The sequence below is a fragment of the Pseudopipra pipra genome, chromosome 5 (assembly GCF_036250125.1).
Source record: "Pseudopipra pipra isolate bDixPip1 chromosome 5, bDixPip1.hap1, whole genome shotgun sequence".
Taxonomy (NCBI): Eukaryota; Metazoa; Chordata; class Aves; order Passeriformes; family Pipridae; genus Pseudopipra; species Pseudopipra pipra.
The window spans coordinates 75,857,474-75,885,389 of NC_087553.1; the positions used below are offsets into that span (position 1 = coordinate 75,857,474).

Consider the following 27,916-nt stretch of genomic DNA (forward strand, 5'->3'; position numbering starts at 1 on the left):
CTTTATTTGCCCAGCTGGGAGCAGTGTCTGTACAGGTACCCAGTGTCTCCTGTCCTTGTCCTTTCTCAGTTGGGAAGTGAGCTGCTCTCCTCCCCTCTGACTCTGCCCTGGTCCCCAGCACCTGCTGATTTCAAGAGAGCAGCATCTTAGGCCAAAGGTGTTCCTGCCCTTTCTCTGCTCCCTCCTCCACCCACGGCCCTGGCAGGGAGAGCCAGCTCTGAGATGCCCAAATCTGCAGTGCCCAGGCAGATGCCCTGGAGCAGCTGAGAGCTCTGCTGGGCTCAGACTGTCAGCTTTGCTTCTCCATTTGCTTGGTTGGTTCCTGTTAGGAGAAGGTTTTTTTCCTCCACTGTAATAATTCAGGGAAATCCTGAGATATGATTTAAGAAAGAAAGTCATGAACTATTGCATAAATGTAAATCTGAGAGTGCCTAAAAGCTGTTACTGAATTCCATTTCCAGGGACTGTCCTGGTGGGGATAATCCAGAATTGCAGCTTTGATGTTTAAAAATGAGCCTGTGGTACTTCTTGTTTCCTGTGCTGGGCTTTCCTTGAACAGTGCCCAGGGAGGGGAGCAGCAACAGCTTCACTTGGAAGTGGACTCTGGTTTTTGAGAACATCCTAAGCTCAGTGTGGTTTTGGTATCACTAAGTACTTATTTTATTTGCCATTTGTTTTAAATTTTATACACCTTTGAAGTGCCAGCTGTGTTTTGAAGACATTCTTGCAGTTGTTTCAAGTGAAATTTGGAATGTTACACATTTAGAAAGAGATGATTTTCCTGTGAATAAACTACTAAAACAAAGGGGGGGAGTGAGGAAAGCCAAGCTCAGGAGATAACCTTACGAACTGGTTTTGGAAGTTGTTTACCTAAATAGCCCAAATTGGTTTGAGCTGCAGCACAAACGGGGGGGAGAAGGAGAGGGTTTGTGTTTTGACAGTTCTTGAAGTTTTTTGCAGGGACTACTGCCAGGTTCTCTTTGAAGTCCAAACCCCATTAGCATGGGGAAATGTGTGTTTGGCTTTAGAAATAGGAGTGTATATTTCCTTTTGAACTATAGGAATGTTTCTGTGTATTTGAATTTTAAATTGCATATGAAGCAGAAATATATTTGTGTTTTACAGGTTATATTTTCATGAAAATAGAAATGCATCATTGGATCTTACTCCTCTGAGGGCAAACCAGCAGACTGATCATTTCTTAGTCCCTCAAACCCAGTGCCATGAACTCAGAGGGGTGTTTGGGTGCAAATGTGGTGAGTGGTGGTGGCCCCCGTGAGATGTGACCAGCTGGAAATGGGTGTGTGTGTGTGTGCAGAGCTGGGCTGGATCCCTTGGGATTTGGCTCCCAGATCCCCCCCCAGCCTTCAGGAAAACCAGAGGACACCGAACCCTGAGTGAAGGGAGTCCCATTTGCAGAAGGGTTTTTAGGTTGGGGAAAAGCTCTCCAGAACAAAGTCCTTCCCCTGCTCCTAAGTGCCCTTGGCCCCAACGGGCAAGACGAGCGACCGGCACTCCGAGCAGGGGAGCGCTCCCGGCTCTCTAAACCCTGCTGTGCCCCTGCCCCGGCTCCCTAAACCCTGCTGTGCCCCTGCCCCGGCTCTCTAAACCCTGCTGTGCCCCTGCCCCGGCTCCCTAAACCCTGCTGTGCCCCTGCCCCGGCTCCCTAAACCCTGCTGTGCCCCTGCCCCGGCTCCCGCCTTCATTTCAGCGCCACTGCCTCACTGCCTCGCTCCCTCGCCCTGCTGCGAGTCCTGCTCGCCCGCGCCGGGGGGGGAGGAATCCCACAACACCAAAAAGACTCCCAGCGACGCAACCCCAAATGTGCTTCGCCGGCAGCGCCCCCGGCCCGTGCCCAGCCTCCCCTCTGCTCCGGGCTCCGCGCCCAGCGCCGAACGCCTTCGCCTCCCCCCGCGCCGCCTCCTCCTCGCCCCGGCGCTGCCGCTGCCGCCGCCCCGGGGAGGAGAGGGAGAGCGCGGCACGGGCTGCGCCCAAAGCTTGAAGAGTAGGTAGGTAAGGCAAGTCTGGGAAGGGCGAGCAGGACTCGCAGCAGGGCGAGGGAGCGAGGCAGTGGCGCTGAAATGAAGGCGGGAGCCGGGGCAGGGCACAGCAGGGTTTAGGGAGCCGGGGCAGGGGCACAGCAGGGTTTAGGGAGCCGGGGCAGGGCACAGCAGGGTTTAGAGAGCCGGGGCAGGGGCACAGCAGGGTTTAGGGAGCCGGGAGCGCTCCCCCTGCTCAGAGTGCCGGTCGCTCGTCTTGCCTGTTGGGGCCAAGGGCACTTAGGAGCAGGGGAAGGACTCCGACTCGTCTCCCTGAGCAGCAGCAGAAACAACCTGTGATGACCTGACCGCGACCCCCATTCAGGGGAAACTGAGGCACGGACAAACAAAACACACCCCACAGCCCCTGCTTATGTCACCTGGAGAGTCCTGGGGGGGGGGGAAACTGAGGCATAGACCTCCTTCACACACACAACCCCCCTCACCTCACCTGGGAGCAAGAAAATGAGGCACGAACCCCCATACACACATAACTCCTCTCGCATCACCTGGTTGTTCCCATACAGGATGTCCCCCACACAGTGCCCAAGGCACTGGTGAAGTGCCTGAGCTGCTTCCAGTCAGAGCCGTTCAGGAAGTGACAGTCGGCTTTTCCCAGAAACTGAAACACCCCTCTGTTGTCCAGGGGAACCCCCGCCTCCTCCAGGAGCCCCCACCATCCCGCAGCAGGTTGGGAGCTCAGGGTGGGCAAGGCAAGGCAAGGGAGTGATAGGCAAGGCAAGGAATGGCAAGGAAGAAGTGGACAGTCAAGGCGAGTTTAGGGTAATCAAGGCAATGTATGTCAGGGGATAGGCAGGGCAAGGCAAGGCAGGGGACTGGTTTGCAAGGCAATTCAAGGCAAGGGGAGGGAGCGGAAGGCAAGGCAAGTCATGAGAGGGGCAGGTAAGGCAAGGCAACATGCAGGCAGGTAAGGCAAGTCTGGGAAGGTGTATACAAAGCAAGGAAGGGTTAGTCAAAGCAAAGGAAGGCACGGCAGGTGAGAGAAAGGCAAGGCAAGTTATGGGTAGGACAAGCAAGGAGAGGTAGTGGTAGGCAACACAAAGAAGTCAGTTAGTGGGCAGGTGTTGGAGGTGGACAAATGAAGGAAATATCGCCTCTCAAGAAGGACTAGGCTATGGAAGCAAAGAGGGACTTTTATGAACTGTTGCAGAGTGTGTTTTGTGTTTAGTATTGTGTTTTCTTTATTGTAATATTCCCCTCATTGTTATACCCTACTTTTCCAGCACTTTCCCTCATCCCTCATGGCCCTAAACCATGTCCTCTTATTGGTTAATTTTTGGTGCAGTGCCATGAATATTTATGTTTCTCCTTATATGGTGCTTGTTTGAATGCTCCGCCTTAACTCCACCCTCTGTTCCAGCACCTTCCCTGCCCTGCACTAGAAAAGGTGGGAGCCATGTTGTGTTGATGCATTCCAGTAAAACCTTTTCACCTGGATGCCAGAAGCGTGTCTGCCTGCTTCCTTCGGAGCTAACTGCGACGAGCGGCACCCTGCGCGTGGCACGACCCACAAGACTTCTAACATCTGAAGAATAACAAGGTAAAAAGCTCGAATTTCATAACATCAAAGCATAACATAAAAATGGGAGCCCGTTTAAGTAAAAATGAAATGGAACTATACAAGCGCATAAAGGAGTTTATTGAGGAAGGAGGGCATCCCATAGATAAAGACTCTTTAAGATCTCTTGTGATATGGATGAACAAAAGCAGAGACACCACCCCAACAGACCTGAACTATAAAGAATGGGACAAATTAAAAGATCCCTTAAGGGAAGCTGTCCTTAGAGGAGACAAAGAAGCTGCCAAGGCAGTGCCCACTTGGAAACTGGTTTTTCGGATCTTAAAAAGGGCTGCAAAACCAGAAGAGTTTCTGGCTCGGTATCGGGGGGAGGAAAATTTGCCTACTGCACTGACGCAGATAGAGCTCAATAAACTCTATGGCTTCGACTATCTTAACAACGCTGCCTGTGCCCCAGTCCAAAGTGATGAACCCAAACCCTCAACATCTAACCATCCTTACACCACCGATGAACCCCAGTGGAAAACCTTCTACAGGAGCGATTGAGATGTCATAGTGACAACAAGTGGTTTTACAAACAAATCAAATTAGAGGAGAAATGATCTAATATAATTTCTGATTTAATTTTGTGTATTAAGTTGTTTTTTCTTCTTATTTAATAATATTTAAAGTATACCTCACAAAATTACCTAACCGTTTTTTAAATTTGCTTAAATCTTGATGTTTTTTAATAATTTTTTGAGTTTGTATAATAATCGTCTTTATTAACATAGAGAAGTTCATATATGTTTTGGAAATGAAGAAAGGTACAATTTATCTTTGAATTATAAAAATGTTTATATGGTTTTGAATTTTAAGTTGAACAAGAAAAAACTCGGAAACTATGCTTGTGTGAATGAAAATGGTGCACCATGTTAAGGTACCTTGAATTATGATATAATTAACACCAGATCGGATTTCAGGATGTTAAATTGTTATGGTTAAATAAGGAAGGTTCTTTCACAAGTTCAGAAATAGTTTGTAGTTCAGGTTTATTTGTTCTTGTGCGTTCATAAGCTCGAGCTAAAGTTCAGATTTCAATAAGATTTACATTTCTGTTTGCCTGAGTTGGAAACCTCCACCACCTCGATTTGCAGCGTAGGAGTGTCACTCGTTAGTGCGGGGAGGAGGTTCAAAGGCGAGTATTCCCGGCCAGGAAGACTCGAGAGGGATGCTCGGGGTAGGAGCCAGCCAATGGTTCCCCAGCAATATCCGGACCCAGACGGATCCGGAAAGCTGGTTGTGCTAAGGCAGAATTCAGCCTAGCACTCTGCAGTGCAGACTGGAACCCCAGAGCCTTAAGCCCAAGTGGTTCCAGCGAGGGACTGGTCTCCTGACACGACCAAGGACCAGCCTGGTTGGTAGAACGGGAGACGCTGGTCCTCGGGGCGGAGGCATCCCACATTGCCTGGGAGTTAGCCACCCTAAGGGCTAGGGCTGAGCTACCCACACAGGCTCAGGGATAATTTATTTTGGAGATTTCTCTTTTTATAATTTCTATATAGGGCTTAAAAATTATTTAATGTAATAACATATGTTTTAAAACAAATCTGTAAAAGGCTTCACAGTTCTACAAGTTTTAGACAGTTCCATTTCAAGTTATGAAGTCCTGTTACTGTCACTAAAATTATCAAGACAAACATCAATCGAAAGAAAGACAAATTAGAAAAAAGTGATATACTGAAAAAGGTACATAGTGACCCCTCAGCCAAGCCACCTATGCCTTCGAGGCCTCACTGCCTCCAGCTGTCTCAGCCCGGTTCCTGCTCCCTGTCCTCGGTGTCCACAGGACCACTGCAGCCGTGGGAACAACAGCAGCGCAGCCAGAACATCCCTGAGATCGCAGCCAGCCTTATCTTTTCGTTTGCTCGCAACTCAAGACTCTCCATTTCGCTTCCCAAACTTCTTGTTTTCTTGCTTCAAGGAAATTTGCATTTACAAACGGCAGCTTTAAAATTAGTGTTCTCTGAGATAGAGTGACTGTAGTCATCTAACAGCAAGAATTCGGTCGAGATCCCCGTGTGCCAGTGCACCAGCACTGGGAGCAACACTACATCTGTCTTCAAGCTGACAACAGGAAACAACTAAACTCTCCCTGTCGTAGACCACTGCAAAACCAGAACAGATCCAAAACCCATTTTCATTTTTTTCTTTTCCCTTACAGCAAATCCTAACATAGTTTTCTATTTAATGTCATGTGTTTAAAAAAGTAATTAAATTGTTATTTCTTCTTCTTTAATAATTTAACATCTGAATAATTTAAGGCTTTATTTGAAATGAAAATTTGCATTTTTGTTGACATATTTGTTGAGTTTATTTCTAAAGGTAGAGACTAACTTCCAAGGATGAACAAGTTGGTAGGAGACCTACTGTTGCACTAACATGGAGTTATACACTGGTAAAGAGAATGAGTTCTGATGGGGAGAGCTACTGTTGTCTGTAGATAGTGAAATCTGAAAAGATGCTGTCAGCCACGTGATATGATTCTGCTCCCTGAGATTGTAGTCCCTTTGCTCTGCTGAACCATCCCCTTCCGTCTTTGCCTGGTAGGCTGATGACAGTGCAGGAGCGAAAAACCTCTTACACACTAATATGTAAAGCAGAGGTTTTGAGGAAGACACGTGCACAAGTTGTAGAAGGTGTGCGGAAGTTGTAGAAGGTATGTGAAAGTTGTAGAAAATCCATTAAAGTGAAGTGTGATCTAGAAGGATCAAAGAGTGGTTTACTAATAATAGTGGATATTGAATGTGAAGTAGAAAAGTGAAGCGATCCCAACGTTATTGAAAGCAAGTTCCCCTTTACCTCTTGGGGAAAAGTGGTAGAAAAGGATATGTGAAAAGAAAGTTTTGTGTAAGTCGACAGATGGTAAGAGAGGGGAGACAATTGGCAAGAAGTTGTTCTACAAAGAAAAAGAGTAAGTTCTAGGAAGAATGTGGAAGTGGTAAGAAGAAAAGCATCTCCGTGGCAGTAGAGAGTGGAGAGTGCTGAGGCCAGAAGGAAAATGGCACCTCGAACCCTGGAAATAGTTCCAGCTAATTGCTGATTGCTGTTGCACTGAGTTTCAGACTGTGTTAGTAAATTATGGTGGTAACTTGCTTATATTTTTGAGTTCATACCTTTTATTTCATGTAATACCTGACCTCACAATTTAATTTCAGCGTGTGCAACCCTTCGTCCCCCTGCAATCCATCTACTAATAAAAACAAGAAAGGGGGAACAGGGGGAGACAGAGCCAAATGATGGCCTTGCGAATTGTTTGGTAACAGAAATCGGGTTTTATGTGAAATTTTGTATTTTTGAATAGCTGTCTTATCCCTGAGTAATAGAAAAGTTTATATGGCTTTGAGTTTTGAATTGAAAATCTATGTTTTACAAGAAATATGTTTGCTAAAACAAAAGTTTATTTTATAAAGAGCGACATGATAAAATAAACTAAAAAGTGTGTTCGCATGAGTGATGGTGGCCACGGTGAGAGTTCGTGTGAGTGTGTGTGTGTGTGTGAGCTTAAAAAACGCAACGAGAGCTACCTCAAATGCATTATCCTGACAAACTAGGAGAAATGTTTTAGTAACTGACCTTTGCTTAATTTCATAAATTCTGTTTTTCCTTCTTGAATTAATGACTAATCTCTATTTTCTTTGGTTTGGTACCTCCAATCACAGCTGAAAAGTTATGCCAGCAAATTTCCACGGGTTGTTAAATTGCTTATGGTTTAAAAGTTCATTGTCGTTGAAAGTTTTGCTATTCAAGGTTGCATATCAAAGTTATTTTGGTTGTTGCAATTAAATAAAATAAGTAAAAATCCAGTTATGGAAAGGTCAAAAACAATCTAGTAACGTCAAAATTAAAATTAATAAGATTGTCATTTTACGTATATCCCTTGATGTACTTTTATGTATCTTAACATCATTGTTTACTTCTTTTTATACATTCAAGATAGATTCATAAAAGTGTTTCCAGATTTGCTTTTTTTTAGTAAACAAAAGGGAGATGTTGGAGGTGGACAAATGAAGGAAATATCGCCTCTCAAGAAGGACTAGGCTATGGAAGCAAAGAGGGACTTTTATGAACTGTTGCAGAGTGTGTTTTGTGTTTAGTATTGTGTTTTCTTTATTGTAATATTCCCCTCATTGTTATACCCTACTTTTCCAGCACTTTCCCTCATCCCTCATGGCCCTAAACCACGTCCTCTTATTGGTTAATTTTTGGTGCAGTGCCATGAATATTTATGTTTCTCCTTATGTGGTGCTTGTTTGAATGCTCTGCTTTAACTCCCCCCTTTGTTCCGGCACCTTTCCTACCCCGCACTATAAAGGTGGGAGCCACGTTGTGTTGATGCATTGCAGTAAAACCTTTTCACCTGGATGCCAGAAGCGTGTCTGCCTGCTTCCTTCGGAGCTAACCGCGTCAGGCAGGCAAGATAAGGCAAAGGAAGGGAGGGCTTCTTTGGGGAGCTGTGACCAAATCCCATCCAGGGACAGAGCTGGACCTGGAGCCTTGTTGGGGATGGGGTCCCTCGGGGTCCCTCCGTGGTGGGGCAGCTGTGCAGAGTGGGACCCAGGGGATGCGGGTGGCCCCAGGTGTGACAAAGGGAGGGTCAGGGCAGGGGATCTTCCCCTCTGTGCTCTGCTCTGGGGTTGGAGACTAGACCCGTTACGGGCCTACAGTGCTGGGAAGCGGGGTGGGCTGGATCTGGGAACTGCCACAGCTGAGCAATTCCCCAAGCCTAACCCTTGCGTTCGGGTGCCCAACGTTCCCCAGTGTTCCCCAGTGCCTCCAGTGACTGGAGATCCCAGTCATGTGGGGGTTCCCACTGCCCGTGGCCCCCATTGTTCTCCCACCTAAGGAGGTGGGATTTTCCCAAATCATGTTCAGTGGCAGCCGCCTTCTTTCCCCACGAGGCTTGAGTGGGAGCAGGGACAGTTGTGGACAGACATGCTGCTCTGGGGCTTGGGTGCGCTCTGGGGCGTTCCAGAGGGAAAGCTCTGCCATGGGAGGGGCACCAGGACATGGGGGAATCTGGCTTTGGGGGCTCTTGGAGGATGGTTTGTGTCAGGATGAGGGGTTGTCCCCACAGGGTATCCCCCTAAGTTTCTCCCAGGGTCATGTAATCTCAGTTCCCTACTGGTGATCCCATACTGGGAGCACTGGTAATTCTGGTGTCCATACTGGGAGCACTGGGAGTACTGGTGCTCATATTGGGAGCACTGGTGACCCCAAGTGGTGGTCTGAAAAATAAAAGCTAGACACGATCCCAGTACGGGGGAACTGGAATAATTTATTGAACACGAGAACACTATTTTAAAGGCATCTGGGACTGGACATATTAATGAAGAGGATGAGCTATGTTAATTAGGGAGTTACACAAGTTTTTACTACCGTTGCCCAATGGGTTAAATATTTCCCTCAACCAAGATGACATAGGGGGAAAGGGATTAAAGGGGTTTAGACATGGTCTGATCCAATCATCTCAAGAGTCCGTTCTGATTTCTGCTGGAGCCAGGCTTAATCCATAAGGTAGAACTTTAACAGGTCTTGTGAGAAGGGTCCAGCTCCTTCAGATCACGAAGTTTTTGTCAGCCTTGTTTTCTTTTGCTGAAAGCTGGGTTTGGGCTCCCACAACTGGCCCTTTTTTTTTTTATTTTTCTAAAAAACAAAAAACTCGGAAAAAACTTTGATCAAACGTTTGCTAATGCAAGACAAAATACAAAGGAATACAAATATAATCATAAATGTTTTCTTTAACTAGAGTATTAAATTTATCATGCTAACTAAACATGTAATCTAAACTTTGATTACTATTTTTTTTTTTCTTCAACTTATCAATGCTTTGATGTATCGGTTCAGAGTGAGGTAATAACAAATTCTATAGCTGCATTTTAGAAGCAAATGGATTCTTAAATGGATCTAACAAGAAATATTGCAGTCTTACTTTTAATACCACAAGTGAAATTAATGTTAGCAAGGAGGCTCCTTTTTCAAGGCAATGTACAGCCTTTTATATACCTGAAATGGAAAGTATGATTATGCAAAGGCATTGTGTGTCAGAATAGTTTGGGTCACGAGGTTTGGCATTATAAAGGCATGTGAAGGAATCGTAGCTGTTTTAAGGCATTCTGCATATTGCTACGAAAATTATTTTCTTAAACTTAGCACTAACATTAAAAGCATTAAACCAATCAGAAAGACTATCAGACATTTTTGGATATAGAAAAGTAAACAAGGAACAAAATGCAAGAAGGAAAAATTCCCAACAATGCTAAACGAAATAACTCTGGATTAATATAAAACTTGTTTAAACAATTTAACTTATTTCCATTATTTCTTATTAGAAATTACTCTTATAAAATCTTATTTAAGCTATCCTCTAAAGATCCTATTGACTTATAAGCAATTGATTTTGAACCAAACTTAATAACTTGATGACTTCAGGGTTCGTGTGCTCCTGACTTTTACCTGAAAGTTTTTTAGTGTTTGTTTTTGAAAACTTTTATTTAAAACATCTCTGTAAATGAAATTCTATTCAACTTGGGGTGATATGTTTTCTGTTTTTTATCTAAGGGTGTTTGTGCATATGTGAGGTAATGTGCATTTGTGTATAAATCAGAACATATTAATTATTATATATTCACACGCATGCATACATTTACACATTCATACTCGATGGCCATCAAACACACATCATACAAACCTACCTTTGGGTTTCATTTTACAGTGTCTTTTGGTTATGAACTGAGAAATTGGCGTTTTTTGTTTCTCACCCTTAGATTAGTAATATATGTTTTCTGTTTTTTATGATAGTATAACCTGTAAAAACATAAGCATATTTTACTTCATGTTCAATTTAAATTTCAAATACATATAAACATTCCTATAGTTCAAGGATAAAATATATACTTCTAATTTTAAGGCAAATATATGTCTTTCTGTGTTAATCTGGCTTTTGGACTTAAGGAAAATTGTTATTGTGAAAACTTTAAAATTTTCAAAAATACAGCTATGCATACATTTAAAAACAATTCTGGCTATTCGTTATGGAAGGGTGTCTTCATTCAGCAAAGGGTCTTTGCTTCCCTCGCTTCCCCCCCCTTTTTCTTTTTTTTTTGTTTGTTCGTTTGCGGGGGGGGGGACAATCTCTCCATTGGTAGCGTTTTGTTCGCCTTAGGCTGTGAAACTGAAACAGGTTGATAAACAAAAGGGTTTGCAAAAAAAGACCAGTTCTTAGTTTAGGCTGCAAAGAAAAAGGAAAAAGATCAAGGAAGGGGGTTTTTGCTGCTTTGACTACTGCTAAAGTCGGCAGCTTTGTGTCTGCCCCACTCCCTGGGGTCCCTCTGTTCCTGGGTTTGTCTCGTGCTGCTGCCGCTGGGCTTCCGCTCGCTCCCTCCTTCGCCGACGGTCCCGCTGGGGCTCTTTCGTCCCTCGGACCTTTCCCGGAGCCCCCCGGGGATTCTGTGGGATCCTCTCCGCCGCCCACGCTCCATAGCCCCGGTTTTTGCACACCTCGTGCTCTGCTCGTGTTTGTTTTTCGCGGTGCCTCTGTCGTTTGGGTGTTTCGGGGTTCCGGGTCCTTCCTGCCTTCTGAGCGGTTCCCGCTCGGGTCGCGCTGCTGCTTCCACCAGCGCGGGTCTCTCGATCTCGTTGTTTGCTGGGGCGCCGGAGGTGGTGGCCCTTCCTCAGGGACCTGTTTGCTGGGGCGCCGGAGGTGGTGGCCCTTGCTCAGGGACCTGCTCCAGGGTGTTGACCTCGCGCCTCTGGCCGCTGTTTGGGCCCTCGCCGGCAACAGGTCTACCCGCCGCTAAGGCCAGCTCCGGAGCTCCAGCTCCAAGCCCCCCCGCCGACAACAGGTCTACCCGCCGCCGGGGCCCCGCGCGCGGCACCTTCCCCACCCAGGCGCCGCCCCGTCCGCCCGGGGCCGCCGACGCCGGCAGTTAGTTTTACCTTACTGATGTGTTGTTGCAATAGTAATCCTGCTCAGTACGAGAGGAACCGCAGGTTCAGACCCCTGGTGCGTGCGCTTGGCTGAGGAGCCACTGGCGCGAGGCTACCATCTGCGGGCTTATGACTGAACGCCTCTAAGTCAGAATCCCGCCTAGACGTAGCGATACCGCAGCGCCGCCGGCGCCTCGGTGGGCTCGCGATAGCCGGCCGCCCGCCCCCCGGGGCGGGCCCGGTGCGGAGCGCCGCTCGTGGTCGGGAGCGGAGGGGCGGACGGACGCGGCGCCGCCTCTCCCCCGTCGCGTACCGCGGGGCGGGGGGGCGAGGCCGCGGCGCGGCAGAACCTGCTGTCCTTCCCGCCTCGTGCCGCCCGGCGCCGGGCGCGAGCCTGGTCTTCCCTCCGCGCGGGTCCCGGGCCCCCCCGGGGCGGGGGCTTAGGGGCGCTCCGGTGCTGAGGGGCGGCAGCAAAGGGGGCCCCTCGCCGCAGGGCGGAGGGGCCCCGCTGCCGACATCTCCCCGCTAGGGGTTAGACCTGGTGACCCCCCGGCACAGCGGGAAGCGGCCAAGCCTCGGCGCCCCCGGCCGCCCGGGCGGTGCGGGCGGGAGGCGGTTCCGTCCCCACCCCGCGCGTGCGGGTGTGGCGCTGAGGGTTGGCTCGCCCCGGTGCCAGGTGAGGGGGGTAGACCTGTTGCCGGCGAGGGGACTTGGAGCCTGAGCGCTGCGGCTGGCCCCGGCCGCGGGGAGACCTGAACTGGAATATTATTCCTGACTTGTGTGCTGCCAAGTTGTTCTGGCAGCAGTGTTAAAGGTAAAGGCTAGAGCTAAGCCCTGGCTTCAGGATGTGAGGGAAATATGTGATGCTGGGTGCAAGGTGTCTGCAATTGTGCTTGGTTTTGCCTCCTGGGATGGGGCAGACGTGTCACTAAAGGGGGAAAGAAGACAATGGAAAACTATAGAACAAAATACTTTGGATTTTTCAAATGTCTCATATTTCAAAATTAGACACACATATACCCCCATACACATCCAAAGAATATTTAAGGCATATGACACCTTTCAACCGTTCGAAAGTAGGATAATCTTGTTTCCAAAAAAGAAAAAGCCTGGAAATGGAAATCCAGACAGAAAGCTCTCTCTTCTCTTCCCTTTTCCCCTCTCGTGCTGAAGAAGTTCTGCCTTGAAGAGAGGTGTTTATACCTCTGGAAATCTTAGAAATTGTCAGTCCTGTGCAGCCATTCAGCTCACAACAGACGTTGTCTGAGAGAAGACAGAACTTTGGCATCTATTTTACTGACTTCTAAGTCCCCCTTTCTATGAACAGATGAATCTAAGAACCAGGTACAGGATAACGGGACCAGCCTCGGATGGCAGACCAGAAAAAAGGAAGTTCCATTCCCATTCATGCCACAGTTTTGATCCTGCATTCATAGGAGCTACTGCTGTCTTGGAATTCTTTCCTTTCCCCCCCAAAAAAAGAATCAGCTGGCCTTTCAGTTACCAACAGTGGTGTCTCCTTTCTTGTTACAACACTCTACATCATCTCTCTTTCAGCGAGCCATGGCCATGCCAGCTCTGGCTCTGTTTGGTGGCTCTGGTTTGAACTCTGATCTGGTGTGACTCCCTTTTGCTTTCCAGCCTGTGACATGGATCCCAGTGCTGTTCCATTGGGCACTTGAAGAAGAGATGGCTCTGTGAAGTTCTGTCCTTCTGCTGTGCTAAAAAATGGCATTTGGGAGTGCAGCTGATTTGAGAACTGAGCTTCCTGCATGTAGAAATCACTCCAAGGGACAGCCTGATAGGCAGTGGTGTCTGCTGAGGGAAAAGCAACAAAGGAAAGACAGAATAATGAAAATAACAGCAGCATGTCTATGCTCAGTGCAAACAGCATTGCAGCCATGCTCTGGTGGCCACTGCAGTAGAGCAGACACCACATATAGATAAAGGATCACTTTGCTGTTTACACTGCAGTGTTTTTATCCAAAAGGTAGTTCTTAGGAGAAAAAATCTTGGAAATTCATAGCATTGTTATAACGTAAAAAGAAATCATGATGTCACTCAGCACTGATCCTGAGAGTATGTAACGATATTAGAGACACCCACCCCCCAATTTTTTTTCTCCACTCCTATTTTCCAAGAGGTTCCAACTCTGTCAAGCATAACCTGAATGTTTAATCTTCACTTTCATTTATGGAAGCTGGAAGCAGGAATGTTAAGTAATAGCTATAATCCAACTAAGCTGTTCACTTGCTTACTCGGTGAAGTAAGACTTCCAGGTGTGTCTGCACTGACAGACTGGTTCCCTGCCCACTGCACTTTGGGAACCTGGAACCTTTTTAGGAAGAAACTCTTCCCTGTGAGAGTAGTGAGGCAGGTTGTCCAGAGAAGCTGTGGCTGCCCCATCCCTGGAAGTGTCCAAGGCCAGGTTGGATGGGGCTCTGAACAACCTGGGATAGTGGAAGGTGTTCCTGCCCATGGCAGGGGGTTGGAACTGGATGATCCTTAAAGTCCCTTCCTACCCAAACCATTCTATGATTCTGTGAACTTGGTCATAACAGTTGTAGGATCCCTTCCTCGAACAGAACAGCCACTCACTGCTGATTGTGCTCTGGACAGAGTAAGAGAATATCAACTCTGCCTCTGTTCCTTCAACAATCTTTCAACTTGATCAGCCTGCACCTTTACACACCCCTTATGCTCACACAATGTGCCCCAAAGAATGCAACACACACTTTGGCATCACGCTATAAAAATGTTAATTTGGTGCACTGGGGCACAGCCCTCTCATTATTTCTGGCACTTCAGACTGAAAAACCACTGAGAAGAATAATTATGCCTTGAAACCAGAGAGGGGAGACAGGCCAAGTGTGGTAGATAGCACAGGTGCTGCCAACCTGGCCTGGACAATGTCAGCAGGAATAATGGGAACAAGAGCCAGTTTGCAGCCTGCTGTGAGTCAGACTCTGAGTCAGACTTCCCTCCCTAACAAGGTCCACAAGACTGGTACAAAACCAGCAGCAGCATCTGTGGTCTGAAACTATTCTCTTATGTGATAAGACAAGACATGTAGTTTTTGGACTGTGAGCTTAATTCAACAAACCTGACAGTCCAAATAAACTAACTGCAATGGTTTATCATTTGATTATACTTGGGCTTGAATAACTTCAAAATACAAAGCCTGGACACAAAACAAGGAGACCAACAGTGCCAGTTTCACCTAGTTACTTTTCAGAAAATTATGCAGAAGGGCCTTAATCTGTTGCAAATTCAAACCAGAGGAAGAAAAAGAAAGACTCTATATGCATACTCTACTGGCTTCTGTCTCTCTCTTCTTTTGCACTACCCCAAGATATGAAACTTCAAACTGGTTTCTGCAGAAGCCCAACAGAGTGAGAAGCCTGTTTTTCTTTCTACCTCCAACTATTCCGCTTGCTGTGGCACCTTTTCCATTTTGCACCCTTGATTCCCACCCACATATACCAAAGGCATGTTCACTTGCACAACAGTACACTCCTGCAAAAGTTAGTTCTTCAGTCCAGAGAAAAACTACTGCACTACCTGACACATTCATATTTAATGCTCTTTCTGACATGTGCAACCTGAGTAGTAACTTTTGATTCAAATGAATGGGTCACTCAGCACTTTAAAAAAAAACAAGCATACAAGGAAATTAGAAAAAAAGATGGGCCCATATATATATATATATACATACACACACACATACATATATATCTGTGCATGCATGTGCACGTTTCTACTTTCTGTCACAGCCACCAGTAAAACCACTGATCATCCTGAGTGTTTCAGGGTATGGTTTAGTTACTCCAGAGATGCAGGATGACAAAATATTTCAGAAATTTACCTGAGATTCCACTTGACTGCTGCAGCACAAGCTGTTCCTCCATGTGGTTTTGTCCATAGCCTTGTGTGGCTCCATAGGTTACTGCTCCAGTGTTACCAGGTAAGGCCAGGAAAGCTGAATGGGACTCAGGGGGTGTTGGAGGAGGGAGGTGGTCACTGGAGAGCAAATTGGTGGCCAGGTGATCTGGCAGTTGGCAGAACTGGGAGAGCTGGTGCTGCTGGGAATATTGGGACAGCTGGTAAATTCCCCCCTGGCTGCTGGACTGGCAGTACGTGGTCTCCAGGTTCCCTGCAGTCTCCAGCTGCTCAGGGTAAGGGCAGGAGGGTGGTGGACTAAAGCTGCAGAGAGCAAGGAGAGGCAATCCAGAGATTAAAGTAGGGTCAACAGCTACAGCAACCCATCCAGTAAACTACTGTGTTATTGCCAACCCTGATCTGACTCCAACCCCTCCTCCCAGATGCCAGGACAAGGGCAACAGAAACCACTTGAGCCAAGTGGTATCACAGCAGGATTCTTCACCAATGGGCATTAGCGGGGATTATCTTCCCACTCTCCAGAGCACACCCCAAAGTTTGAAACATCCTCTCTTTTCCTTGACAGGTATGCAATTCTGGAAGCATTCTGACCAGAGGTATCGCTTGTTTCACAGCAGGTGCCCTGTCCCACTATGCACATCATGCAGCTTTTCACGCTTCATTTAAAAGATACTGTCACTCCTGCACCTCCCTTTTCACTTATGCTCCCACCTAATTCCTTGTCCCATGTCCCACATTCACCCTCGCAAGGCTTCTCCCAGGCTTTGCTTTTTCCATTTCCCTTCTCATCTTTCCTACCCTTGATTCTGGATGTTGTAAGTGAAGGCCTCCCTGGAGCCATTTTCCTGACTGGACAACCAGCATTCACTGTTGGGAATGTCCAGCGCCATGGGAACAGCAGGGCTGTGGAGGCTGAAGGACAGGTTGGTGGTCCTGCGGACGGGAGGAGGGCCGGGGAGGCTCGGGAAGCACTCCACTCTGCTGGAGCTGAAGCTGTCCACTCTGCTGGAGCTGAAGCTGTCCACTCTGCTGGAGCTGAAGCTGTCCACTCTGCTGGAGTTGAAGCTGTCCACTCTGCTGGAGTTGAAGCTGTCCACTCTGCTGGAGTTGAAGCTGTCCACTCTGCTGGAGTTGAAGCTGTCCACTCTGCTGGAGCTGAAGCTGTCCACTCTGCTGGAGCTGAAGCTGTCCACTCTGCTGGAGTTGAAGCTGTCCACTCTGCTGGAGTTGAAGCTGTCCACTCTGCTGGAGTTGAAGCCGAGCTGTAGCGACATCTTCGCCTGAACTTCTCCACAAGATGCCACTGTTCCTGCCACCGAGGAGGCTGTGAATGAAAAGAGAGACTGTCACACCGGGCTGTCATAGCAGGAATGAACAGGAGCAAGCAGAGGGAAGGAGGAGCAGAACAGAAACGCAAGAAGCCAGACATTAACTGGTGGGAATAAAAGTGAGCAAGTACCGGCATTGCTGTAGAGAAGCACAAGGAAGTACTAGCAAGTTCTCTGGAGCACAGGATGGTGTTTATTGGCTAAATAAAATTACCTTCATGATTTCAGCCTCTGCATATTATATTTATTCAGCTCTCAAGAAGGCAGCCAAGTGAAGCAAAGTACTTCCTGGAAAAAAGCCAGGAATTATCCCCCAGTCATCTTCCATCACTACTGTCCTCTGGGAGGAGTGTGCTGCACTCAACTCAAAAGATTACCCTTTTGAAAAATTTAACTGTGGCTTGAAAGAAACAAAAACGTGCACATGCACATCCACATCCTCGGTCATTGTTTTGACCATATTTTCACTCAGATGAGTCGTGCCAGAAACAAAAATTAAAAGAGCAGAGATGTCAGCTGAAGATCTTCTGGAAAAAGAAGCTGGGACACAGAAAAAGAAACCAACACCTTTTGGTTCCTAGAATCTTGTTTGGTGACCTCTCTCCTCAGTCACTGCTGGAAAATGAGAGAGGAAGAGTTTCTTACAGAAGAGCCTCTGTGGAAACAGGACAATAGAGGACGTTAAAGGTCAGAATCACATATGCTGGTGATCCAGAGTAACAACTATACACAGAAGTTCAAGGAGCTTGCACATGGGGCAAGAGAACCAGATTTTCTTTCATTATGGCAATTAGCAAATGATTTCTCTCTTCACAAGTGTAAATGATTTTTTGAGTCTAGCTGGGCTGAACCAGCCAACTGTTCAGGTAAAGCTGGTCTACTCCCACTCCTAGGAAAGCTTTATGGAGAGTTTACAGTTGTACTTCACCCTTGCAGGCATACAGGGTAACATCAAAGGCACTCCACCAGGTACGAATGAAAGGCCTCAAGCATAAAACCCAAAGATGCCACAGCAAGCATTAGCAACCTTCGGAGAATTTTGGAATGCAAGCCCAGAGAGCTGATGAGGAGATTCCACTTCAACACCTCATAGCACTGTTTCTCAGATTCCCCATCACACTGTGCATTTCTGTCTCATTGCATCTTCCCACATGCAGTTTTTTCCAACTCTCTGCAACCATGGAGAGAGGGAATCATGGTGTTTCAATGAAAACTTTTCAAGTTTCAATAACCTCGATTTTGGGCTCCTTTAGAAAACCGGAGCAAGAGCTAGGATGGCATCTCTCAAGCATTCACATGCCCATGCAATTCTCAGCGGTTTATTTTTTCTGTTTGAACACACTATTTATCCATGTCAGGCAGCATCTCTGATATACCTGTCCCACTCCCGGTGTTTGACATAGCACAGATATACTCCCACACAACAAAGCACAAGGAAGCCAATATTTAGTGTCCTCAAAATCAAAATGGCTTAGCCAGAAATGAAACTGAAGATCTCTCCTGATTTTTTTTTTAAACCTTCATTTGCATAGGTTCTCCTAACCATCGTGTCCCAGAATGTTCACACAAACATTATGAAACATACCTACCTGAAAACCAGTCTACATCCAGGTAAAGCTTCAGTTCAATAATGACATTAGGGTGAGCTGTTCTGCAGATGGCACTAGTCTTCCTCAGGATGAATACAAGCAGCCCAGGAAGTCACTTCTAATCCCACTTTCACATCTACTAAAAATTAAGTTGTTTTTTGAAATATTTGCAATACTTAGGTGTAGATAATCTTTGTGGGTCATGGCAATAGGACCCCCAGGCAAAGAGATTGTGAAGGGACACCCATGGCCTCCAAAGAGCTGGTTTAGCCTTTTCTCAAGACTCCTTGTCTTCTCAGTCCTTTCAAAGACAGATGGCTTTATTCAGATGCCTTCTGAATAAAGTCACAAATGCAGTGGGAATAAACAATTCCCAGAGAAGCAATATCTGCTAAATCTGACATATTTACAGAAGATTCCAGAATTGTTTGATGGAGAATTCTGATCACTGGCTTGAGATAATACCTACATTTTACTATTCTGTTGCTTTTCCTGACACTGATATAGAGATAAATAACCTCAGAAGGCTTTCCAGTGAACATGGGAATGTAACAGCAGGATTTTTGTTTATCACTTCCATTATTTCTGGATTTTCAGTCCATGAGACAGCCTTGGGAATTTTTGGAGAGCAATTTAATAATTTGCAGCTTCAGATCTCTGAACCAGCCCTGGTTAAGACATGTGCCTTAACTCAAGAATGTCTATTCTAAGTCTCCACCCACACACCTGCCTTACCCCTACTATAGCTGCTTCCTCAACATCCTGGCAGAGTTCAGAGATCCATTCCTTAGTGCAAACAGCTTCCAGTGAGCGGGACAGAGTCTTACAGTAACAGAAAGGATGTGTGTTTTTCTGTCGGCATGACTGGGATGTCTGTCTTTCACGAGTCGTGAAGGAGACTGAGGCTTGTCCTAGAGATGTATCCATGAACTTGCAGCAGGGCCTGGTTTCACAAGCCTGTGTCACACACTGATGTCACAAACAGTTTCTTTTAATGCTGAGTAATTACAGCCTTTTGTGCAAATGACATCTTGAAAGTAGAAAAAAAATATTACTCAAACTTAGGAGCAATGGCCTCTTCATTTAATTGGAGTGATGGTCAATGAACCAATTCAGTTTCTAATGGCATTGCTTTGAGAAGCCTGTCAGTCTGATCCTCTTCTGGATTTTCAGTAGGCCAGAACCTACCACTTGTTCAAAAGATATGATTCCTGCTTGCCATGTCAGCTACACATCATCAGCTTTAAAGTAATTTGTTCAAAAGCCAGAATACTGTGAGTGAAATTCTGAGAAATAAAAATATGGGGTTTTTTATAAATAGACGTATCACGAAGTTGTAAGATATCCAAGTTCCAAGAGCTGAACTTGGGTATCAGGGTCTCTTTCGGCAGGATAAGGGAAATGAGAAAATTCTTAAAAATTCAATCTTTTAGGGCCATTTTGTACACGAGGTTCCTTTTCTCTTTGGGCTAAGAACAAAGGAAGATCCATCACCTTTGACAGGGGATGGCTTGCAGCCAACTGGGAAAAAGGGAAAGCCCCTTTTCAGAGAAAAGAAACCTTTTTAGGTAAAGATGAATACATTAAAACTTATCTGAAAAGGGTGGGATTTTGCAAAACTATAAAATGTATGGAATTTAAACCGAAGGTGTCTTTTTCCCTGGAAACTTGGTGCGAGAAAGACCCAACGTGTTGAATAAATTCTTCCTTGTTTCTTTGTTCCCTAAGTTTATGCCATCTTTCTAAATTTAAAGAGAGGGATATTTCCCACAAAATCATTAGAGCTTGTCGTTTATTCACTCTTCTCTGACAGATCATATCCAGCTTCATCCAATTGCTCTCAAGACTTCCACAGCCATTCCACCTCTGACAGTTATCTGCACAGACTGGGCTCCTGACAGGTGTCCTCACAATACAGCCACGTGAAACAAAGGATTTCCTGCAAAATCACCAGTGGGGCAGAAAAATCTCCTCCCACAAACCAGAGGAACTTTTCTTTCTAAATGGTTAACTCAAAAAAAATCATAAGCCAATGCTTTAAGTCAATGAATCACAGATATATTCATATCAGTAAGGAATCTCAGGAAAACAAGAACAACTTTAAAGAACTGCCAGTGTCAAAAAAATCTATTAATCTCAAGCATGCTGTCCAGCAAAAGTAGTAAAAAACAATTCTAAGACCAAAGCAAGCTCAAAATGGAAGTTTTGAGGCGCAAAAGGCTCTCACAGCAAGCAGTGTGCCCAATACCCAAATCAGAAGCCATAACTGCCATCAAGGTAAGATACATCTCAAATACAACGCGCTGACATTTTTAATCAGCTTGTTTGGCAAACTGGAAAAAACAGTGGGACATTAGAAAAAAAAGAACCCACAAATCAACAGTCAGAAGTACTGGCCAGAGCAAAGAAAAACAGTGGAAAAGGCAGCACAGAACACTCTCCAAAGGTCTCAGGTAACAGATTATACTGTCCTCATCATTTTCTTGTCCTGCTGAAAGTGGCTAAATACACTGGTACCAAGGAAAGCACCTGAACAGCCACTCCAGCAGGCCAAAATCTATGGGCACAACTGCACCAGAATGCACAGGTCACAAATTATTTTGCTGAAATCTAACATTACTAAGCAATTGGTTTTGCCTTGTAAACTGATAGCTTTTTTTTCTAATTTGTTTCCTATTTTATTTTGCTTCAGCTAGTTTGGATTTTATCCTATTCAAGTTTTCCCTCCTTCATGTTCTGAGATATTCTAATAAAGCTAACAGGTGGACCCTGGATGGCTCTATTTCTTGGCAAGTTTTTTTTTATGAATGAATTCAGGTCACATTGTCTTTCATTTTCCCTGTTTCAGTTTTTGCTTTCTTAAAGAGAAAAGTCTGCCTATGCAATGCTAGATAACAAGCAAACAAACAAAAAGCAAATTTTATTGTTTTATTCCCCATAGCTGTGTTACCCTGCATCTAGTTAAGGCAAAACTGCAACTGCAGCTTTCCATGCCACTGTGCCCTGCAGATCTCTCTTCTATGAGGACTCTCTACACCAAATATCAGTCTTCTTCCTCAAAGAGTGCACCAACTTAGGTCTCTACTCTGCCCAGGCACCAGTTCTCCCATGACTTGTAGGAATGTAATTTTTAGGACTTCTAACTTCCATCTGATTAGAGTAGAACAAATTTGGAGGGCAGGGTGGGTTTCATAAATAAAGAGGGCAGCATGTGGTTCATTACACAAACCTTATTCCTCCCTTCCCTCAGGCAACCGGGTCCAAAACCACTCACCAAACCTCACAGTTCGTGTGCACTACCAAAGCAAGCCTCTTTTCTGAACAGTGACTTAGAAAAGGGACTTTTTTTAATCCCCTCAAACAGATCTGTATCTGGAAAGTATTTACCAGCCTTAGCTGACACAAATAGATTTCATTACTTCTTGCCCAGACTGATTTAAAGAGAACAAGGGGAGGCTTGTTCCCTCACACAGATCTAGTGGAACGAAGTAAACTCTCATTTTCACACATCCCTATCACTGAAGACACAGGGGTTTCAGACAAGCAGAGGAAGCCTGTGTTTCCTAAAAGCTGGATGCACACACAGCAAATGCAATAGGAGGCAGTCAGCAGCAAGATGAAAGGATTCCAGCAGTAAAAACCCAGCTCTCTTTATCACTCATTTTCCACACACTCATTTCACCCTCAGGGACATTCACTTGCCCTTTTTCTTCCTTACACACTGCACCAAGAATTCAGATGGAACCTTTCTCTCCTATCAGGAGGATTGCTTGTCTTTTCCACATGGAGAATTGCATCCCAGCATGCAGATTCCCCAGAAGGAAATGGCTCATTGAAAACAGAGGACAAGATCACATCCCTGAATGAAACTTCTATTTCTCTAACAGAGGAAATGGATTCAAACAAAAAGTTTAGAGTAGATATCAGGAAGAAATTCTTTGGTGTGAGGGTGGGGAGGCCCTGGCACAGGTTGCCCAGAGAAGCTGTGGCTGCCTCATCCCTGGAAGTGTCCAAGGCCGGGTTGGATGGGGCTCTGAGCAACCTGGTGTAGTGGAAGGTGTCCCTGCCCATGGCAGGGGGCTGGAACTGGATCATCTTTAAGGTCCCTTCCAACCCAAACCATTCTATGATTCTATTACATTCTCTCTTGACTAAATAGCACATCTGCAGATGTATTTTAGGAACCAGCAGAGGTTCCTACAGCATAGAAATCTGAGGATAATTGGTTTGTTTCCTTTAAATGAATTATTTTGCAAAACCTTAGTCTTTATCTAATTATATCTAAATACAGGGCTCAACAGATGACACTGCTTCAGCTCTCTGGGAAGCAGGGAATTATTCAAACACTTTGACTATATTTACCCTGCTGTAAGGAGTGGAAAAACCAGAACTAACTGAATTACAGTCCTATTGATTAAATAGGTCATAGGATTGACTAAAGTAGTCCTTGCCTTGAGAGGATGACAGGCAAATTTAAATGACAGAAATACTGAATTAGGTATCTCAATTACATACTTTTAGCACACATAAGTATTTATTAGCATTCTAAGCTTACTGATACAATCTTAGAGGTGCTTTCTACAGTGCCAAAGTACTTTTAGGTATCAGCACTATTAAAAAAAAATTGAGTCATTATTAGAAAATGAGTTGCAAGAACTGGCCTTAATACTGATAACTAAATACTGGCACATTTAGAATAAAATGAGGGAGCAGAAATTGCTTGGGATAACCCTCCCAAGGAAGTGATAAAGTCCTCATCACTTTGGAAATCTTTTCAAATTGTGCCAACTTGGAAATGTAAACATATATAGGAAACGCTTTAGGGAGCATTCCTGACTCCAGGGAATGCTCTGGTACCCCACACACGAATAAACAATTGAACAGTCTTTAGTTGCCATCAATCTTTAAGCACAGCACAGGTAGAACCCTGGTCGAACAGCACACCCCACTGACCTCCAGCTCCACTGCAACTGAGAGTAAATTCAGTGTCAGCTCTGGAACTCAACTAGTCTCCCTCCCTCCAGGTCTTGCACAAAATGGAAACTTGCACTGCCTGGGGAAGCCGAGGAACCCTCTTGGACATTTAAAGGTATGGAGAACCTGAGGGAGCCTCTATAACACCAACAGTTTGTACAGTGCACCTTCCTCACACACCTCACCTGACTCTGGTTGTAGCCAGAATGTTTCCATCTAAACCAGAGTATGGATGTGCATATCTGCCATGAAGAACATAACCAGAGTAATACTTTCATCATCATTTAGAGCAGCAGGACCAGTGTCAAACAGCTATTATGGAAGAATGCCCCTATCACTTGTCCTTATGAAGTCATATTCAGAATTCCTTGCTGGTTGGGCTAGGACATGAACAAGGACTGCAAATTTGGCTCCAGCATCAGCACAGAAGCACCACCGTGCTGGTACATAGCTGGTACAGACTCAGTTAGCAGAGAGCTGCTATACCTCCAATCATAGAAAAGTTTGGGTTGGAAGGGACCTTAAAGACATCCAGTTCCAACCCCCTGCCATGGGTAGGGACACTGTCCACTAGCCCAGGTTACTCCAACCCCCACCCAGCCTGGCCTTGGACACTTCCAGGGATGAGGCAGCCACAGCTTCTCTGGGCAACCTGTGCCAGGGCCTCCCCACCCTCACAGGGAAGAATTTCTTCTGCATATCTAACCTCAATTTTCCCTCTTTCAGTTTGAAGCCATTCTCTCTCGTCCTGCCACTGAGGAAAAGTCCCTCTCCAGCTTCTCTGTAGCCCCTTCAGATACTGGAAGGTGCTGTGAGGTCTCCACACAACCTTCTCTTCTCCAGGCTGATCAATCCCAACTTTCTCAGCCTGTCCAGTGACCTGGTGTCACATTTTGCACTGATGGCGTGGGGCATTCACATGACCTTCCCTAAAGTGTTTGGGAACATCCTAGCTCCACCAGCCAATGCTGTAGTTATGGAAAACACTCATGCTGGTCGGGGTCTCACCTGAGGCAGAGGAGAGTGGTGCAAGCTGTGCTCTGAGCAGGCTGGAGCAGTTCCCAGCTGCAGCGTTTCCTCCCAGCACGGCAGATTGGTCACGAGCAACATCAGGCAGCGGAGGCACAGGCAGAGGAGGTGCCCTGGAGGCAGCAAAAAGGGTGTGAGGATGAATCAGAAGACAAGGCAAGGCATTATGACCAAATACATACTCTTCTACCCTACAATGGGCAGATCCTACATCACTAGCTGGTGGAAAAAGAAAGCAGTGGCTGATTTAGGTGTGCAAGGAATGCTGTCTTGGCAGTATTTGGGGAAGCAGCCTCAAGTCCCCAGTGTAGGACAGGCAGCAGGGACAATGCAATGAAATAAGTCAGGTGGTCTCCAATCTTTAACTTAATTTTTCCTCTTTGCATTCTGTTTTCTCACTCCAGATTGCCACAAATATATCCCTGTGGAAACTAATTTCTTCCCTCACACATTCACTCACTGCCCCTTGAAAGACTATCTATCCTCTCACATACTCCCTTCCCCCCCCCCCCAGTAAATATCTCCTGCTCACCTATGAAAGGTGCTACCTTATATTTGTTCAAAGAAGCCCATGACTTTGTAAGAGTGATCTAAGCAAGCAGCACTTCCATCACCAAGTGAAAATCCATGGAAATGGAAAGCAATGGTGGGAAATGCAATGGGCTCCTGACCATTCACAAAAACATAAAATGAAGGGGTGATCCATAGACCTTTCTATCTCATCCCTTGTGCTCCACATGACTTTAGCCACAGCAATCTCAACAGATTTATTTCAAACCCTCTTTTAAGAGGGTCTACTACAATTTGCCAAGAAATCTGACGAGCTACCGAGGTCCAACTCGATTGTCAGCTCTCCATAGTTTAAATGTAAAGGGGAAATGGCAAAGGAAAACATTTAATTCATTAGGTACCTGTTGTGGAAAGATGAGAAAACAGAGTAGGTCCCCCACCCATAATCATGTGACAGAGGTGACGATGTTGGATGTTTTCTGTTGCCTTTTGCATTCAGCTTCTCCAATTTCCGCCACTTTGCCCTGCGATTCTGAAACCAGACCTGATGAATGGAAAGAAAGGATGCATTCAGGAAGGAAAACATCTACACATGGGGACACTGGCAACGAATCAGCAGTGACTGCTTCCACACATCACCAGATGAGCCCAAAAACCTTCCTTTGACAGAAAGGAACCTCAAGAAACCTTTCTTCCCAAGAACCTGCACAATTCATTGCAAACAGAAAAATAATAGCAGAAAGACACCCCCAAACATCAATTTCCTTTGCTGCCCATGATTTCCAAGACAAAAGAGATTAACTCTGACCTCCTTAGCCTCATTTATCTAGCCATTATATGATTCATCTTAGGAAATGGGAAGATATGCAACCTCAGACTCCATGGTCATTTTGGGTGGGGTTGAGCAGTGTCCATGCCTGTGAGCTCTCTTCCTTGTCACCAGTGGCAGGTGTAGTCATCACCTCCTCCCTGCCCCAGTCCCTGTCCACCCCTTTTCTGCACAGAACCCTCTGTCCCTCACGCAGGTGTTACCAGGATTCGCTTTGGCATCACACCAAATGCAGCTGCAAGCTCCATCTTCTTCTCAGTGTCGGGATAGGGGTCTTCCTGGAACACCCTCTCCAACTCTTCTAGCTGCTCTAGAAAACATGCATTGTTCAAAGAGAGTGAGAGATGGGGAGTATGTGATAAACAAGTAAAAAAAAAACAGAAGAGGGAAGCAGAAAAAAAACAGAACATTTTTACTATATTTAGAAACACATGAAAAACATAAAAGATTTTTTTTTAAAGTAAACCACAAAAATAAACAAAACTCTTCTTTTGCAGTAGAAACAAAGAGCACTGCTAGTGATGCTTCAAACATAAGACACTTTATTTGAAGATCTTCTCTATTTGAAGATCCTCACACATCTGATGGTGTGGAATGCAGTGCAGCACCAGTCAGGGCAGCTCAGCACCTCCATGAGCCTCCGGCATGGGGAAAGGAACTCCAGTGCCACTGGCACTACAAGTGCCCCTGTCTGCCAGTGGGTGCCCCAGTATCTACCTGCATTGTAGGAGGTGCGGGACTTCTTCCTGACCGATGGTAGGATGTCTGGATTCTCAAGTAAGGCTTTTTTCTCCTTTTCCTCTTTTCCCTCCTCCTTGGTTGCATCGTGGCTACTTCTGGATTCCAAGACTGAAGACACCTTGTAGGATTGCTGGGCTTCAGCACATTTGGATGACTGGCAAGTAGCTGGGCCACCCTCGTCCTGCCTGCAGGGAGCTCCAGGGATTCCACTTGGTGCTTTCTCGGCGGACATTCCACTTCTGTTGGGACTTTTTTTCTCCTTTGCCTCCTTTTCAGTCCCATTAAGGTAATGACTCTCACAGTGTTCAGGGGACCCTGACTGACCTGGGCGCTCATGATCCACCACAAAGTGCTCCTTACACTGCAACACATTGTCCTCCTCATCCTGGCACTCTGTAAGGAAAAAATGGGAAAAAAAACACCCCAAAACCAACCCATACCCCACCTCACATGCACTGTGCCTGGATCAGGAGTTTCGGTTATGGAAGAAGGAAAACACCACACAACAAAACCCAACAGTGACAAGAATTGGAGAGCTCAAAATAAAAACTGTCACCAGGACAGAGCCTGCCAGGGAAGCAAGAGCAAAGAAACTGAAATGGTCAACAGGGAGACAGTCAAACCTCTGTGATGAGAAATGGTTCATATTGAGAGTGAAGATGTCTGCAAAAACATTACCAACTGTAAACTACAGGGAGAGGTAATTCCAGGCACAGAGAATAAAGGGAAGGTTGCATATTACAAATATAGTAGTGGGAAAACAGCACTGGGGATAGCAAAGGTCTCTGGAATAATGGACAGAATAAAAATTAATGATTTACGAGCAAAAGAAAGACACAAGTGAAATTCTGGTCTATTGTGTCAACAGGGGTTATCTAACAAATGGCAGACAATTTTTTATGTATTTCTGTCATACCAAAGCTGACCAAGCAAAAACCATTAATTGTATACGCTTCTGATAACTGCCTTGAATTATTTTTCTGCAGCTTCAGCCACACTTACAAATAACAGACTTACAAAGCAGCAAATTAAATAGCTGGATGAGGACAAAAACAGGTGCACAAGTGTGATCAAGTTTAACAAAAAGCACAAACTGCATTATAGTAAGGAAGACTAAATAGTAGAAGACAGGTCAGAGAGAACACAGCAAGAGAAATAATTAAAATAAGCAACATAACAATAAAGAAGCGTTATACTTTCCCAGTTGGCATATACTTTTCCAAAAAACAATGTCCCAAAAACCTGCTGGTTGTCTTAGAATGTCTGAGTCTGTGTGATTCCTGCTAGCTAAACAAAACAATCAATCAGTCAATCAAACAAACAAATAAATGTTTAAGAATAGAAAGTAGAATAACAAACCCAAACCCATGTATCTACCTCTGTCTGGAGAGGGGAAAGTTTGAACAGACTGTTGGCAGCATTTCAGTTGTATATGCTTACAGAGAAACTTGGTCGTTTAATTTGGGGAT

The 27,916-nt window shown here is 45.5% G+C and overlaps 2 protein-coding genes and 1 long non-coding RNA gene across 21 annotated transcripts in view; 2 read left to right on the forward strand and 1 right to left on the reverse strand.

The window, feature by feature from the left end:
- LOC135415218 (uncharacterized) overlaps nt 1-27,916 on the forward strand; it is a 75,349-nt gene that overhangs the window by 6,806 nt on the left and 40,627 nt on the right. The gene's annotated exons all lie outside the window — the stretch shown is intronic.
- LOC135415231 (uncharacterized) lies at nt 2,201-3,505 on the forward strand. Its single transcript, XR_010431019.1, has 2 exons — nt 2,201-2,942; nt 3,421-3,505. It is a non-coding gene; the product is annotated as an uncharacterized LOC135415231 (long non-coding RNA).
- LOC135415189 (uncharacterized) lies at nt 12,481-26,790 on the reverse strand. Of its 2 annotated transcripts, none has more exons than XM_064656841.1 (7): nt 26,424-26,790; nt 25,910-26,016; nt 25,279-25,421; nt 24,347-24,480; nt 16,246-16,771; nt 15,413-15,750; nt 12,481-13,362 (listed from the first exon to the last, which is right to left on the reverse strand). In XM_064656841.1, the coding sequence occupies exons 1-7, from the start codon at nt 26,677-26,679 to the stop codon at nt 13,085-13,087; spliced, it is 1,782 nt and encodes a 593-aa protein (XP_064512911.1). In that variant the 5' UTR covers nt 26,680-26,790; the 3' UTR covers nt 12,481-13,084. The 2 variants fall into 2 exon arrangements, with proteins under 2 accessions (XP_064512911.1, XP_064512909.1); XM_064656839.1 differs by having other exon boundaries at nt 12,481-13,365.